At 58.2% G+C, this 12,452-nt stretch overlaps 1 protein-coding gene across 4 annotated transcripts; it reads right to left on the reverse strand.

Annotated features, from left to right (window-relative positions):
- Positions 1 to 6,770: 6,770 nt before the first annotated feature.
- Positions 6,771 to 12,199, reverse strand: LOC103658574. 4 transcript variants are annotated; one of them, XR_005833263.1, is made up of 3 exons: positions 12,007 to 12,199; positions 8,905 to 10,460; positions 6,771 to 8,389 (listed from the first exon to the last, which is right to left on the reverse strand). XR_005833263.1 is itself a non-coding variant. In XM_040624546.1 (2 exons), exon 2 carries the CDS (start codon positions 10,390 to 10,392, stop codon positions 9,163 to 9,165), a length of 1,230 nt encoding a protein of 409 aa, XP_040480480.1. In that variant the 5' UTR covers positions 10,393 to 10,460; positions 12,007 to 12,199; the 3' UTR covers positions 6,771 to 9,162. The 4 variants fall into 4 exon arrangements, 1 of the variants encoding a protein (XP_040480480.1); XR_005833262.1 differs by having other exon boundaries at positions 8,848 to 10,460; XR_005833264.1 differs by having other exon boundaries at positions 6,771 to 6,907; positions 7,441 to 10,460.
- Between the last annotated feature and the right edge of the window lie 253 nt (positions 12,200 to 12,452).

Genomic DNA, 12,452 nt, shown 5'->3' on the forward strand with positions numbered 1-12,452 from the left:
CCCCCCCCCCCCCCCCCCCCCCCCCCCCCGTGAGAGGTGAGCTCAGGTCCTAGCACTAAGGGCTGGGTTGGGGGTTAGGGATGACAGCCTTGGGAGCTCATGCAAAAAAACCAGGAAAGAGAGAGGCGTTTTCAGAGCGCTGAGTCCTGGGGGGAGGGGCTACCCTGGCCCTACTGCGATCCTGTGGGGAACACGGAACCGGGCGCTCAGACAATGTGGGACCATCCAGCCTCCAGGCCAGAGAGACATGGTGAAGGGTCTGAGCAGCTTTGAACAGTGGGCGATGACCAGGAAGTGGGTGAGACAGGTGTTCCAGGTGTTCCAGAGAAACCATGGACACCCTGGAGGCCAGATGGGGGGTGTGGGAGTGGGCAGGTCAGGGCTGGGCTGTGAGTACTGTGTCCATCATCACTGGGCTCCAATCTGTCCAGCCAGCCCTCCATCCATCCAGTCATCCGCCAGTCATGACCTGTCATCTGTCCCCCATTCCTGTCTTTCTCTAGCAGGTACCATCTCTCTGTCATCTGGCTGAAGTGTTTGAGCCTTGGACAGGAAGTTGCCTCTTTACCCTTAAATACCTCAGTGTGGATTTCCTAAGAAGGGCATGTTCTTACATCACTTCATGCAATGACCAAAATCAGGAATTTAACTTGGATACAATACTCTTATTTAATCTATGTACCTTATTAACATTTTCCCAATTATCTCAATAATGTGGTTCATAGAAAAAAAAAACCTGGCCTGGGATGTGGTCCAGGAGGCTGGCCACATCCTCCTCACCCCTTTCTCACCTGAGGCCACTGAGTCTGTCATGACCTTCGCGGTTCTGAAGCGTGCAGGCCAGGTGATCTGTAGACCAGCCTCAGCTCACACACGTGAGGCGTGTGGTCACGATCAGCGGCAGGCTGCATCCCTGGGTGAGATGCTGTGTCCCCCTCAGTGTCACGTCAGGAGGCACGTGAGGTCTGCTTGTCCATCCCTGAGGTTAACTCAGATCGCTCGGCTAAGGTGGCCTCGATGCGTTGTGCCCTGTGACCTTACCATCTGCCCTTCGTAAATGAATACACGTTTTGTGGGAAAGAGACTCTGACGCTATATAAACATCTGGGTCCTCACCAACCCCCTCGTTTTAGCATTCCTTGACGAGTCTCGTCTGAATCAATAATACTGTATTTTCCAAGCGGTGATTGTCTAAATTCAGCATTTTTCTACACTTAATTAGTTAACATTCTGTTAGTTTGCCGTAAAGAAAAGCTCTCCCTTCTCTCCTTTCACTGACCTACATCAGTGTGACCCACAGATTCCCATTTTATTCAGCAAGCTAGAATCTAGTGCTGTCATTATTTCTGTGTTCACATTGTTTCGTATCTGGCCGGTGGCAGTCACCCTCTGGACACGTGTCCATCCGTCTCCGGGCACTGCTAACTTCCGGCACGGAGGCTGCAGGCTTGACTTGTGCTACGGGGTCTGGGCGGTGGGTGTGGGTGTTGCTTCAGGCACTGGTGCACAGAGCGGGGGTGTGGTAGATAACACAGGCATTCCTGCCCGCATTGCCCTGCTCTCTGTATCTGTGTAGTGTGCACACACGAGCATGTTGCAAGTGCGTGTGCACGTATGGACACAGTCCACACTCATCCGTACAGCAGGTGCGTACAGTATCTGCAGTGTGCGTGCACACACAGCATGCGCCAATCTCCAGGACTTCGTAGTGACACCTCCAGTCCCAACCCAAAGCCTCGGGATTTATTCTAGTTCCCCCCTCCCCTACTGATAACATCCCCCTCCAGCAGGGAGAAACCTGGTTCCTGTTGCTCGCAATATACTGTTTTGCTTAGTCTGGGAACACACCGCAGTCCTTTTCAGGACCGGTGAGCCGTACTGTGACCCGCCCAGGCCTACAACCTCGAGTCTGGTGCTTACCTGGACTTCTGTCCTCGGTCTGAGGGTACAGAGTGAAGACGCTGTGTTCTTCACGTCAGCGTGGTCGTGGTGCCCGTTTATACAGTGGAGTCACTTATTACTGCTTGCACTGTTTTTTGGGTCCTTCCCCCATTTTTGTTGATTTCATCCTATTACTTTTTAGTATGTAAAACATTAACAGGATTCTGATAAGTCACCTGGCTCCCTCCCACCCGAGGGAAATCAGTCTCCTTAGTTTCTCGTTCCGTCTGTCTGTGCGTCTTTTTGGGCAGATAAGCACATACATCTGCATTTTATTTCTCCTGTTTGACATTTTTTTCACTGCAAGTATTTTTTTCCCCACACAAACGGCAATCAATTCTCCGATTCTCCCACACGACCTGGGTGTCCTACAATTCAATCCTGTGCTGACATTCACTTCCTGGAACTAGCGCAGACCCCCAAGGGAAGGGCTTGGCCTCAGGAGCCTGCCTCCCGATTCCAAGACCGGTCACAGTATCAGGTCTGCAGGCTACTCACATTTCTGTCCAACTCGACGACAAAGTTGGTGGATCACGTCTTCAGACTTGGTAACTCGATAGCGTGACTTACAGAACTCAGGAAAGCACTTCCTAGACTACTAGTTTATTATTAAGTATGCAACTCAGGGGCAGTCAGATGGAAGAGAGGCACGAGGCCAGGTGCGGGCACAGGAGCAAGGAGCCTCCCTGCACCTGACTGTTCAATCCGGGAGCCCTCTGAATCCCCTTGCTCAGGAGTTCCTATAACCTGCGCGCGGCCCCCTCCCTCCCACAGGTCAGGGGTGGGGCTAAAAGCCGGCCAAGCCGCCGCCACCCCACCCTGACCTATCTCATTAGCATAAACTCAGGTGTGGCTCTGAGTAACAAAAGACACTCTGTCACTCAGGAAATCCCAAGCGTTTTAGGAGCCCTGCCCCAGGAGCCAGGGCAAAGGCCGAATACATTTTTCATCGCAGCACATTCACTTAAGACACACGGAAAAGCACCGTGCGTGGTGTGAAGGCACTCTCCTTGCTTCTGTCATCGACGCACAGCCTTCCGCTGGCGGACGCGCCTCTCCCGCCACCCGGGGCTGGTTAGGTGGTTTACGATATTTTGCAATACAATGCTGCAATGAATAATTTATGCATATGTGCTTTGTATTGTTGGAGATTTATCTTCAGGGCAAATTCCCAGGAGCGGTCTTGCGGAGTAAAAATTTTTTAATTTATAAAATTTTATAATTTACCACTTTAAATTTAAACCAGTGTCAGGGAGCAAGAATTCCTGTCCTCTCAAAGGTCCTTCTAGCTTGAGTAAGAATCAAATTGACATGAGCAGGGGATTAGCAGGGGGAAATCAAATTCAATGGCATACGTATGGGGAATCCACGCAGGCATGGAAATTCCAAAGTCAGGCAAATGAGGTCCATTTGTCATCCTGCAGAAGGGGGTCTGGGACTTAAGAGGAAAGGGATGCACTTCACAGGGTGATGAGAAGAGCAGATGTTTGCCCTGCCATACAGATGGGTCACTCAGATGAAACTGATCTGTTAATCACCCTTATTCTGGGAAAGACCCCCAATTTAGGTTCTTTTGTGTAGGTCAGAGGGGCACAAAAGTTCCTCTGGAGCCTGCAGGGTCTCAAGTGCCTTCAGCTCACAATAACCCGCAAGCCAGCCTGGCCCGTTCTGGCGAGGTCTGTCCTGAACCTCCCCACCAGCTTTCCCAAGCTTTAGAGCTCCGTGTAAAAGCTTACTTTCGGGGCGCCTGGGTGGCTCAGTCCTTGGGCGTCTGCCTTTGGCCCAGGGCGTGATCCCAGAGTCCTAAACGCTATAATTAATATTCTATTAACTTATACATTTGAAATATTCAGCCTCTAATTTTTAAAAGACATTTCACAAACATGATGAACTTGAGTAATTAGATGCCCTACGTGTTTCCAGCTCTAACCATAAACTGATGCACCAGATTCTAAGGATTCTGAACATCTTGCAGACCTGAGCCTACCTAACAAAACCTCTGTGAGCGTCTGTATGCTACTCAGCCTGGAACAGTGACGTCAGGGCCGGTCAGGTCTGTAACTGAAATTCTCTCACACACCCCAACACTGAAACCCAAGGTTGCTGAGATAAAATTGAAGCCTTCAAACTACAACAAGTTGCTTATGCTCCATCAGCAGGAGACAGCAGGACTTCACAGTGTTCCCAGGGCTTCGGGACAGACCTAACCCGGGCTGCAGGAGCCAGCTCCCCGCAGGGCCCCGTGCCAGGCCCGTGCCAGGCCCCTGCCGTGGACCGGCTCTTTTCTCAGGGTCCCACACATCCTCTGGGTGTCCTTTAAATTTTGTTCTCACCCAAATTTTACAGAAACCTCTTGTAAAAACTCTTTCACAAGCCAGACGCCCTGGAGTGGAGCCCCAAGTTGTTGGTAGTGTCAGATAAAGTGTCCAAAAGTTAAAACAATTCTTACACAAACATGGACTGTGTCCCAAGTTCACGGGCTCCCTGATCCGGGACCCCACAGGACCGTGAGATTCGGGGACAATGTGAGAAACTCTGCTCAGGGGGAGAAGAAATCCTGGACCCTCCGTTCGAGGTCAAACCAGGAAGAGCCACGCACAGGGCACCGTGTCTTTGGGGCCAGCTGTCCGTCTACTGGACACCCCGCATTCATCATGGGGGTCCTTGGCGAGCTAACCCTGAGTTCAGGGGCCGGGCAGAGCACAGCCAGCCCCGCTTGCTTCGGCTGTCCATCTCAGTGTGATCGACCAGGAGGGACGGATAAGTAGCACCTGAGATTTGTTTGGTGGGGTGTGGTTTCCACTGTGGAACCACCAGGCAAACGCAGGGCACGGCTCCCTTTTGAGGAGGGTGTGCACACACGCACACGCGTGCACACGCCCACAGACGCCCATCAGCGCCGCGAGGCCCACCGCCTGCCTCTGTGGCTCTCCCCCACTTCCTAACACCTCCTCCCATCTCTTCAGGGCAGATCACAAGTGTAGCCCTTATTCTGTCCTCAAGGTCATTTCAAGGCTCTGTGCCTTTCCCCCTCAGGCAACCCCAGGCCTGGAAATTCAGGGGCAGGATCCAGCAGGTGGGAGGCCTCTGCTCAGTTGGTCATCGACCTCACCAGTGCTACTGTTCCAGAAACAGAGACACACCAGCGTGTCCACTCATAGTCCCAGGAGCACGGAGCCCCTCCCCCAGCCAGGCACCTGCCAGCTGCTGCAGAGCAGAGAGGTGAGCCTGTGCAGGGGGCAGTCAGGAGAGACCCAGCTCACGGGGGTGACTGCACACGGCAGGCGGAGCAGCACCCTGGCACCTCTTAGAACTGCAGGCTCCTGGGTGGCCTTGCCGTGGGACCCACGGTGGGACCCCGAGGGGCTGCAGCTTGACGAAGACAGGGGAACAGGGGAGCCAGAACACAGGCTCTTCCTCCCTAGGAGTCCCGTGATGTGCTGACCCTTCCAGGGTCCCCTTTGCATGCATGTGCCACACGTGCACACTCACACACACGGGCAAGCACGCGTGCACATGGACTCCACTCTCCCCCCTCCCCAGATGTCCCCACACACAGATCCACACACGTGTTCTTACCATCCAAGAGGATGCGGCAGTGAGCGGGGGCAAGCAGAAGGCGGCCCCTATCCTGGGGTGTTGAATAGGGCTCCTTGAACTGGTCAGAGTTTGACCTGATGCATTTTTTTTAAAGATTTTGTTTATTTATTTGAGAGAGAGAGAGAGAGAGAGGGAGCATGAGTGGGGTGAGGGGCAGAGGGAGAAGCAGACTCCCCACTAAGCAGGGAACCTGACTAGGGGCTAGGTTCCTTTTTTTTTTTTTAATTTTATTTATTTATTTGACAGAGAGAGACAGCCAGCGAGAGAGGGAACACAAGCAGGGGGAGTGGGAGAGGAAGAAGCAGGCTCCCAGCAGAGGAGCCTGACATGGGGATCACACCCTGAGCCGAAGGCAGACACTTAAACGACGGAGCCACCCAGGCGCCCCAGACCTGAGGCATGTTTTGAATAGACTCCTCCCAGAACTGGTCTCCAGAACACAGAAGGCAGAGGCCAGCCAGGTAGGGGGTCAGGGGGGCAGGGCACTAGGGAAACTGGGGGTCCCAGAAGGACTCGAAGGATCTCATAGGGCCCTGGGGCCTGTCCACTGAGAGCCCCAGTCACCCCTGCAGTTACCAGGCCCAAACTGCAATGGGGGACCAGCTCGTCTTGGAGGGCTTCGTGTCCTGTCTCATGGAAAGCCCCTGAGCTGCCGCAGAGGCCCCACAGGGAGGACACCAGTGGGTGGTGCACCAGGACTGAGTGCTGACCCTGGACAGCAGCCAGGGTACCTAGTGACCAGCAGCCCGGCGAGATCAGGCCCCCTGACCACTGACCGCTGGCGTGCAGTCAGGGGTCAGGGGTGCAGAGTGCAGGGTGGTTTGGGGCGACCCTGTGTCTGGGCTGCTGGGAGGTAGGCTGGGGTCCCGGCACTCCTGAGCCACAGGCCTGGTCGTGCAGCCCTAGGGCTCGGTGCTGGCTGGGGGTCTGGGGGCGGAGAGCAGCCAGCTCCAGACCCTGCTCCACTGAAGGCTCTGGGGGCACCACTCCTCTGGGCCTAGCAACCCCCCAGCCTGACACCGTGTAGGGTTAGGCCCCAGCAGGGGGATTGGCGCAAGAGCTGGGGAGCTGACTGGAAGCCGCCTGGGAAGCCAGGGGACGATGGCAGGCTCGAGGCCGAGGGCCCCACAGGCTCAGCCATCCTGGCCTTCCAGAGCGAGTCGGCACAATCTCAGAGACACTTGGATGTCCCACAGCTAGAGTAGGAGATCAACGGTCCTATCAGATGGTTCAGTCAGATGTTTTCTCTTTATTGTTTGCACAACTGTGTTATTTCATGACCTTAAAAACCACGGCCTTTTGCAGTAACAGGACTTTGTCATCTCTTTTTCATCCGTCTGCTGTCTCTGGGCCACACGGCACGGCGCTGTAGGGTTGGAATACCACTGTCACCGTGCGGTTTGCCTGAGGAGTGGGGGGGCTCTGCCCACAGCTAGGCCTCAGCCCGCAGGACCCCAGGCACTGTCCCCAGACGGAGCAGCCACTGGTATAGCCTGGAGTAGGCCCTCAGCGTCCGTCGAGGGCTGTGGGCGCCCTCTGGGAGCTTAGCCCTGGCCCAGAGTGCGTATGGGTGGGCCTGTTGGGTCCTCACCCCATGCCACAACTGTGGGGGCTAGAGGGTCCCCACTGCTCCTTGGAGGCTCCTTCTTGGCCTGGGGCCCAGACCACACCCCCTGCTTTGGACATCTCAGAGACCAGGTGCTGCAGCCCCTTGGGGTGGATGCTGGTGCCAAGCACTGCCCACAAGAAAGTGCCGGCACCCAAAGCACCCCTGCGAGCCCTGGGGTTCAGAGGACCATCCCCTGCTCGGCAGCTCCTCCTGTGACCGGGGTCTGCCTTGTGCCTTTGCTCACACTGTCCCCTTGCCCAGAACCCCTCCCTTTTCTGCCCCTCACACACCTGCCTCTGTCAGTCTCCTCTCAAGGGCGACCCTCCCGGCGCAGTCCTGGCCCCAGGAGGGAGGTGAGCAGTCCAGCCTCTGTGTCCCACTAACACGTGTGAAGTGCGTCCTGGCTGCTGGGTGGGGAGCTTTGCTCCAGCAACAGAATCCGCTGTGCCTCCACAAGAGAAGTTGAAAGAGAGAAGTGTGTTGCTTGTGGGGCCTGGAGGAAGTGCACGCATGCCTGCAGAGGCCACGTCACGGCAGGGTGGTCGAGGCGGGGTGCAGACAGAGGCAGGATCAGAGGTTCCCACCGCTACCAGGGTCTCTGGGTGCAGTGCTCTGGGGCTCCTGAGCTAGGACCGGACTGGTCAGTTCAAACCACAAGAGCGGGGTTTTGGTAAGATCCATGGTGTGGGGTGGGGGGTCTTATCTCAGGGGCACATGAGGAGAAGGTCCTGGGAGGCCGGCACGCAGCTGACCATGAGGGCTGCTCAGGGGTCAGATCAGGGACTTACTGCTCTGTGGCTGTGGTCTGGGGCCCGAGCTTGCGAGTCAGCAACCAGAGTAGCTGAACCAAATACTCACCAGTGTGGCCCCTGGCCACGGGGCCGAGGGCACCCCAGGGGTGCTGGGACATGTGCCCAGCACTAACTTCAAATCTGTCAGGAGGTCACCTACCAACTGCTCATTTACAGACCCAGGGGCCACCCCTCATTTCCAGAGTCCTGCTCTAGAGCTTCGCCGGGGCCGAGGGGGTCTCTGTGGAGCCTGACCGACTCTCACGTGGGCACGGGCGTGGGGTGCGAGAGTCTCACCCCACCCCGTCCCAGGGCAGGGCACAGAGCGGAGGGGGGCCGTGCAGCTCGGCCTCGTGGGGTCCCCTGTTCTGCCCCCACAGCCAGAACGAGCTCACATGTTTCATGTTCTTGTCTGCAGATAGCTCTCTGTTCTCACGGGGAAGAGTGCCTGCAGAAACACCAGGGTGGGGAGTGAGGTCTGAGCTCAGGAAGCCAGCCTTCAGGGTGAGCGGACAAGGGTGGAGAACAGAGCACCACCAGCCCCCACCCCCACCCCCACACTCCCTCCTCTGGGGAAGGGAGGCTAAGGCAGGGAGGGAGCAGAGACCCAGGTCTGAAGGGGTGTCCACGCTGGGGACACACGCACGCCTTCTTGTTCCCAGCCATGGACGGCTGTGGCTGGTTCCCCACAGGCTCTCGGAGTGGACAGCGTGAGCCAGCATGTGTGTCTGTCTGTTGGCACCCTGATGGCAGAGGTCGAATGGCACAAGGCTTTCTCGCTCGGCCTGGTGCCCCCGCACACCCCCACGCTCCGTGTCCCAGGATGAGGGCAGGTGTCTGGAAGAGCAGCTCAGGGAGGAGGCCACAGGGAGCCAGCATGGTCCGCCCTCACCCCCGGACACTAACCGGCCATCAAGACAGTGGCAGTGACCTCCTGAAGAGCAGGCCGGGCCCTAAGGGTACCTGGGGTCACAGGAGAACGTGATGCTTTCCCCAGCCTCCTCTCAGGAAGTCTCCATCAAAAAGCCGCTCCCCAAACGGTCAGGCCAATGGGCTGACATGGTCACCTCTGTGTTCAGAGCAGGCTGTGGGGTCCTCGGGCCGCTGGGAGGACTGAGGGTGAAGGTCCTGACCAGACATGAGGGTCCTGTGTGCACCACCCAGGCCTCGGGACAGCCCTGTGTGCAGGGCCAGCCACCGCCCCGGGGGCCCCTCCTGCCATCACACGGGATTGACCCCCAGACCCTCGTGTCTCTTCAGCTGCAGAGAGACGAACTGGCAGAAGCACAGACCCAGCTCCAGGTGGCCCGGGGCCCCCTGGGCGTCCTCGCCGGCGGGGAAGTGTGCGTGGGCCACACAGCAGGCGTAGCTGGAGGAGAAGCGCAGGAGGGCCTCCCGGAACAGGGCCTCGCCCTCCGCGGCCTCCAGGAAGACGCGTCTGCAGTCCTCCAGCAGCACATACACGAAGTACAGCTTGTTCATGGTGTCGCAGCCCATCAGCAGGGAGTGGGGCGCCAGCAGCGTGTTGGCCTCCCCCACTCTGAGCACCAGCTCCCGCATCTTCTTCCGAGAAAACCTCCTGAACCAGCACAGGCTGTTCACCCCCAAGATGACGAAGAGGGGGCTGAAGAAGACGGTGGCGGAGATGAGGAGGAAGCGCTGAGCCGGCGGGTTCTCCTGCAGCCCCAGAACCAGGGGGAGGGTCAGCAACCCCAAGGAGAGGAAAAGCAGGAAGATGCCCAGCGGGACCCTGCAGCCCAGGTACCGGAGGCAGGACCTGGGGGACGGCACCGCATTGAGGATGCCCACGGCGTGCTTGAACACCTCCGCGTCCTCCAACACCTCCTTCAAGGGGTCCGGGACGGCGAGGGTGCTGAAGGACCCCACCTTCCACGAGGGCAGGCCGTCCCTGTTGATGCAGTTCAGGGTCAGGAGGGTCTTCCCGCTGTAGAGGGAGGCGGCCGGTCGCCGGGCCGGCAGGGCGCGCGCCAAGCAGCGGTTGGGCTGGCACAGGAGCTGCCCCACTTTGCGGTAGAAGCGGCTGTCCGCGGCCTCCAGGTAGGTCAGGTGGCTGAGGTGCAGCGGGACCTGGCAGGGCCGCAGCAGCACCGGGATGACCGGTTTCCTCTCCAGGCAGTAGCCGAAGAGGGACAGGTCGGCCTCCAGGAGGCACCACCTGCTCTGCACGAAGTCCTGGCTCAGCACCAGCAGCACCTTCTGGCTGTGCTGGATGCACTCGGCCATGTTCTCCAGGACGTTCCTGCCCGGGGTGAAGTCGCGCTCGTGCAGGCAGACTCTCAGCCCCGGGAGGTCCGCTTCCAGGCGGCTGATGAGCCCGTGCGTCCACGTGGCGTCCATGCTACTGTAGCTCACGAACACGTGGAACTTCTCGCTGGGCCTCAGCGGGGACACGGCCAGAGCCACGCCTTCCTCCCCGGGGCCGGGGTCCATGCGCACCGCCTGAGAATCCACCCCTGGGGAACTGCCTCTGGTCTCCAGAGAAGAAAACCGCCCTCAGGCTGCAAGAGATGAAGACAGACGGACTAGGCGGATGGACAACAGCAGACTACCTATAGACATGGGACTGAGGCCACAGCCAGCAGCCACCAGCTCCGAAAGCCACCCACAGCCGCGGGAACCACTGGCCCAAACCTGCCAGGAGGTGGTCAGCTTTCCCACTCACCGTTCCCCCTTCCAACTCAGGACCCACCAGACAAAGCCAGCATGCTCCCCTTACCAACCTCAAGGACACCTGTCTTCCAGCTCCCTGACCCCAGCCTCCATCGGGGCACCTGAGCCCCCTTCCCACTACCACGTCTCCCACTCCCCTGCCTGCCCCTGGGTCTCTGCCACACACAAGTGTCATGGGGCCCCCAATTTGGTGCGCTCTGAGGAATCAGCCTTGCTGTTCTCATCTGGAGGGGGGCTTCCTTGATGTCCACAAGACATCGGCTTTGAAAGCCTTGGGGCACACAGTGGCCACACCTTCCTGTCCGTTCTCTTCAGCTGTGGCTCGTGTGGTTACTGGTCAGGAGGGGTTGCTATAGACTGGATGTTTGTGTCCCCAAAATTCACGTGTTGAAGCCCTAGCCCCCAGGTAATGGTATTGGGAGGTGACTAGGGCATGAGGGTGGAGCCCCATGGATGGGGTTAGTGCCCTCACCCCTCCATCGAGGGTGCATTGAGCAGGCACTGTCTACAAGCCAGGAGTTGGCTGCACCAGAAGCTGACCACACTGGCGCCCTGATCCCAGAAGGCCAGTCCCCAGACTGTGAGAAATGACTGTTGTTTCAGCCCCCAGACTATGGTGCTGTCTTCCAGAGCCCGAGCAGAGGAAGACAGGCCCTCCTCTATAATGCTTGCTCCAGGAAGGGCAGTCATGCTGCAGAAAGCACTAGAACTGTCTCTATGCTGCTCGAGACCCCCACATCAAGATCCTGCTTCTAGAGTGCTGAGCTGGAACTCCGGCCACCAGAGGTCTGTCTGCTGCTTTCCAAGGAGGCTTACCAGGCACCGTCTCCCCAGGACTCACGGCTGAGATTTTCTTGTGTGCCCACAGCTAGCTGAGGTGACCCTATCCAGATGCTCTGCCCACTGGAGCCCTGCACACCCCACGTGGCAGCTGGTTGGACGGCCAGCCTCACAGGCACAACGTGGGCTGTGATGCCACTGTGCCAGGCAGTCCCTGGCCGAGACCCCTCCCCTCTTGGGTGAGCAGGAGCCAGGGAGTCAAGAGGAGGACCAGAGAGCAGCTCTGGGAAATGAAGGAGGAAGGAGCCCCTCTGCCCACTCCCTGCTTCCACAGGGACCCTTCTCCCCACCTGCTCTGCCTGGTGACTGAGAGGAAGGCACCCACACAGTGGTGATGAGGGGTCTCATCCCACAGCCCAGCCAGCACAGCACTGGACTGGAGCCTTTGCACCAGGCCACGGTGTCTGCCCTTCCTGCCCAGCAAGACCACCCCCTTCCAGGTGGCAGGTGAGCGAGGCCCCAGGGGACACCCCTGGAAGCCTGGTCTCACAGGACTCCCCCTCCAGGGAGGGCTGGCCACCCCCCTTCTCTCACCGGCACCCTGGAAGTGGGTAAGGACGTGCCCGGTCCAGGAGGCGCCTGCCCCTGCTCCACCACCGTGAACGCTGTGACTCAGACTGTCCTGGACCCTGAGGGCCTGAGGAGTGCGGGCTCTCGGCCAGCCAGCCCTGCTCCCTCCTCACTGCTGCTCCTCCTGGCATGGGTCTCAGAGGCCTGGGAGGCAGCTAGGGACCCTCCCCCAGCGCTGTCCAGAAAGAAGGAAGTGTGCACCCCACACTTTCCAGAGGCTTCTCTGCTAAAGCAAAAGTAGTGGGAACCGAAAAAGGAAGCAAATTGAGGAAGGGCCCTCCTGCAGAATGCGGATGGTGGACCCGGAGAAGAGGCATAGCTCTGCCCCTTCTGAGAAAAGATTCTGGCTGGACCTCCCGGGTCTGGAGGTCTGGGGCTCTTGAAATCTGTCTGATGGGGATGTGGGCTGC

The sequence above is a fragment of the Ursus maritimus genome, unplaced genomic scaffold (genome assembly GCF_017311325.1).
Source record: "Ursus maritimus isolate PB19 unplaced genomic scaffold, ASM1731132v1 scaffold_7, whole genome shotgun sequence".
NCBI lineage: Eukaryota > Metazoa > Chordata > Mammalia > Carnivora > Ursidae > Ursus > Ursus maritimus.

Bases quoted from the DNA above. Each gene is read 5' to 3' on its own strand.
- LOC103658574 (XM_040624546.1), bottom strand. From the start codon at position 10,392: ATGGACCCCGGCCCCGGGGAGGAAGGCGTGGCTCTGGCCGTGTCCCCG.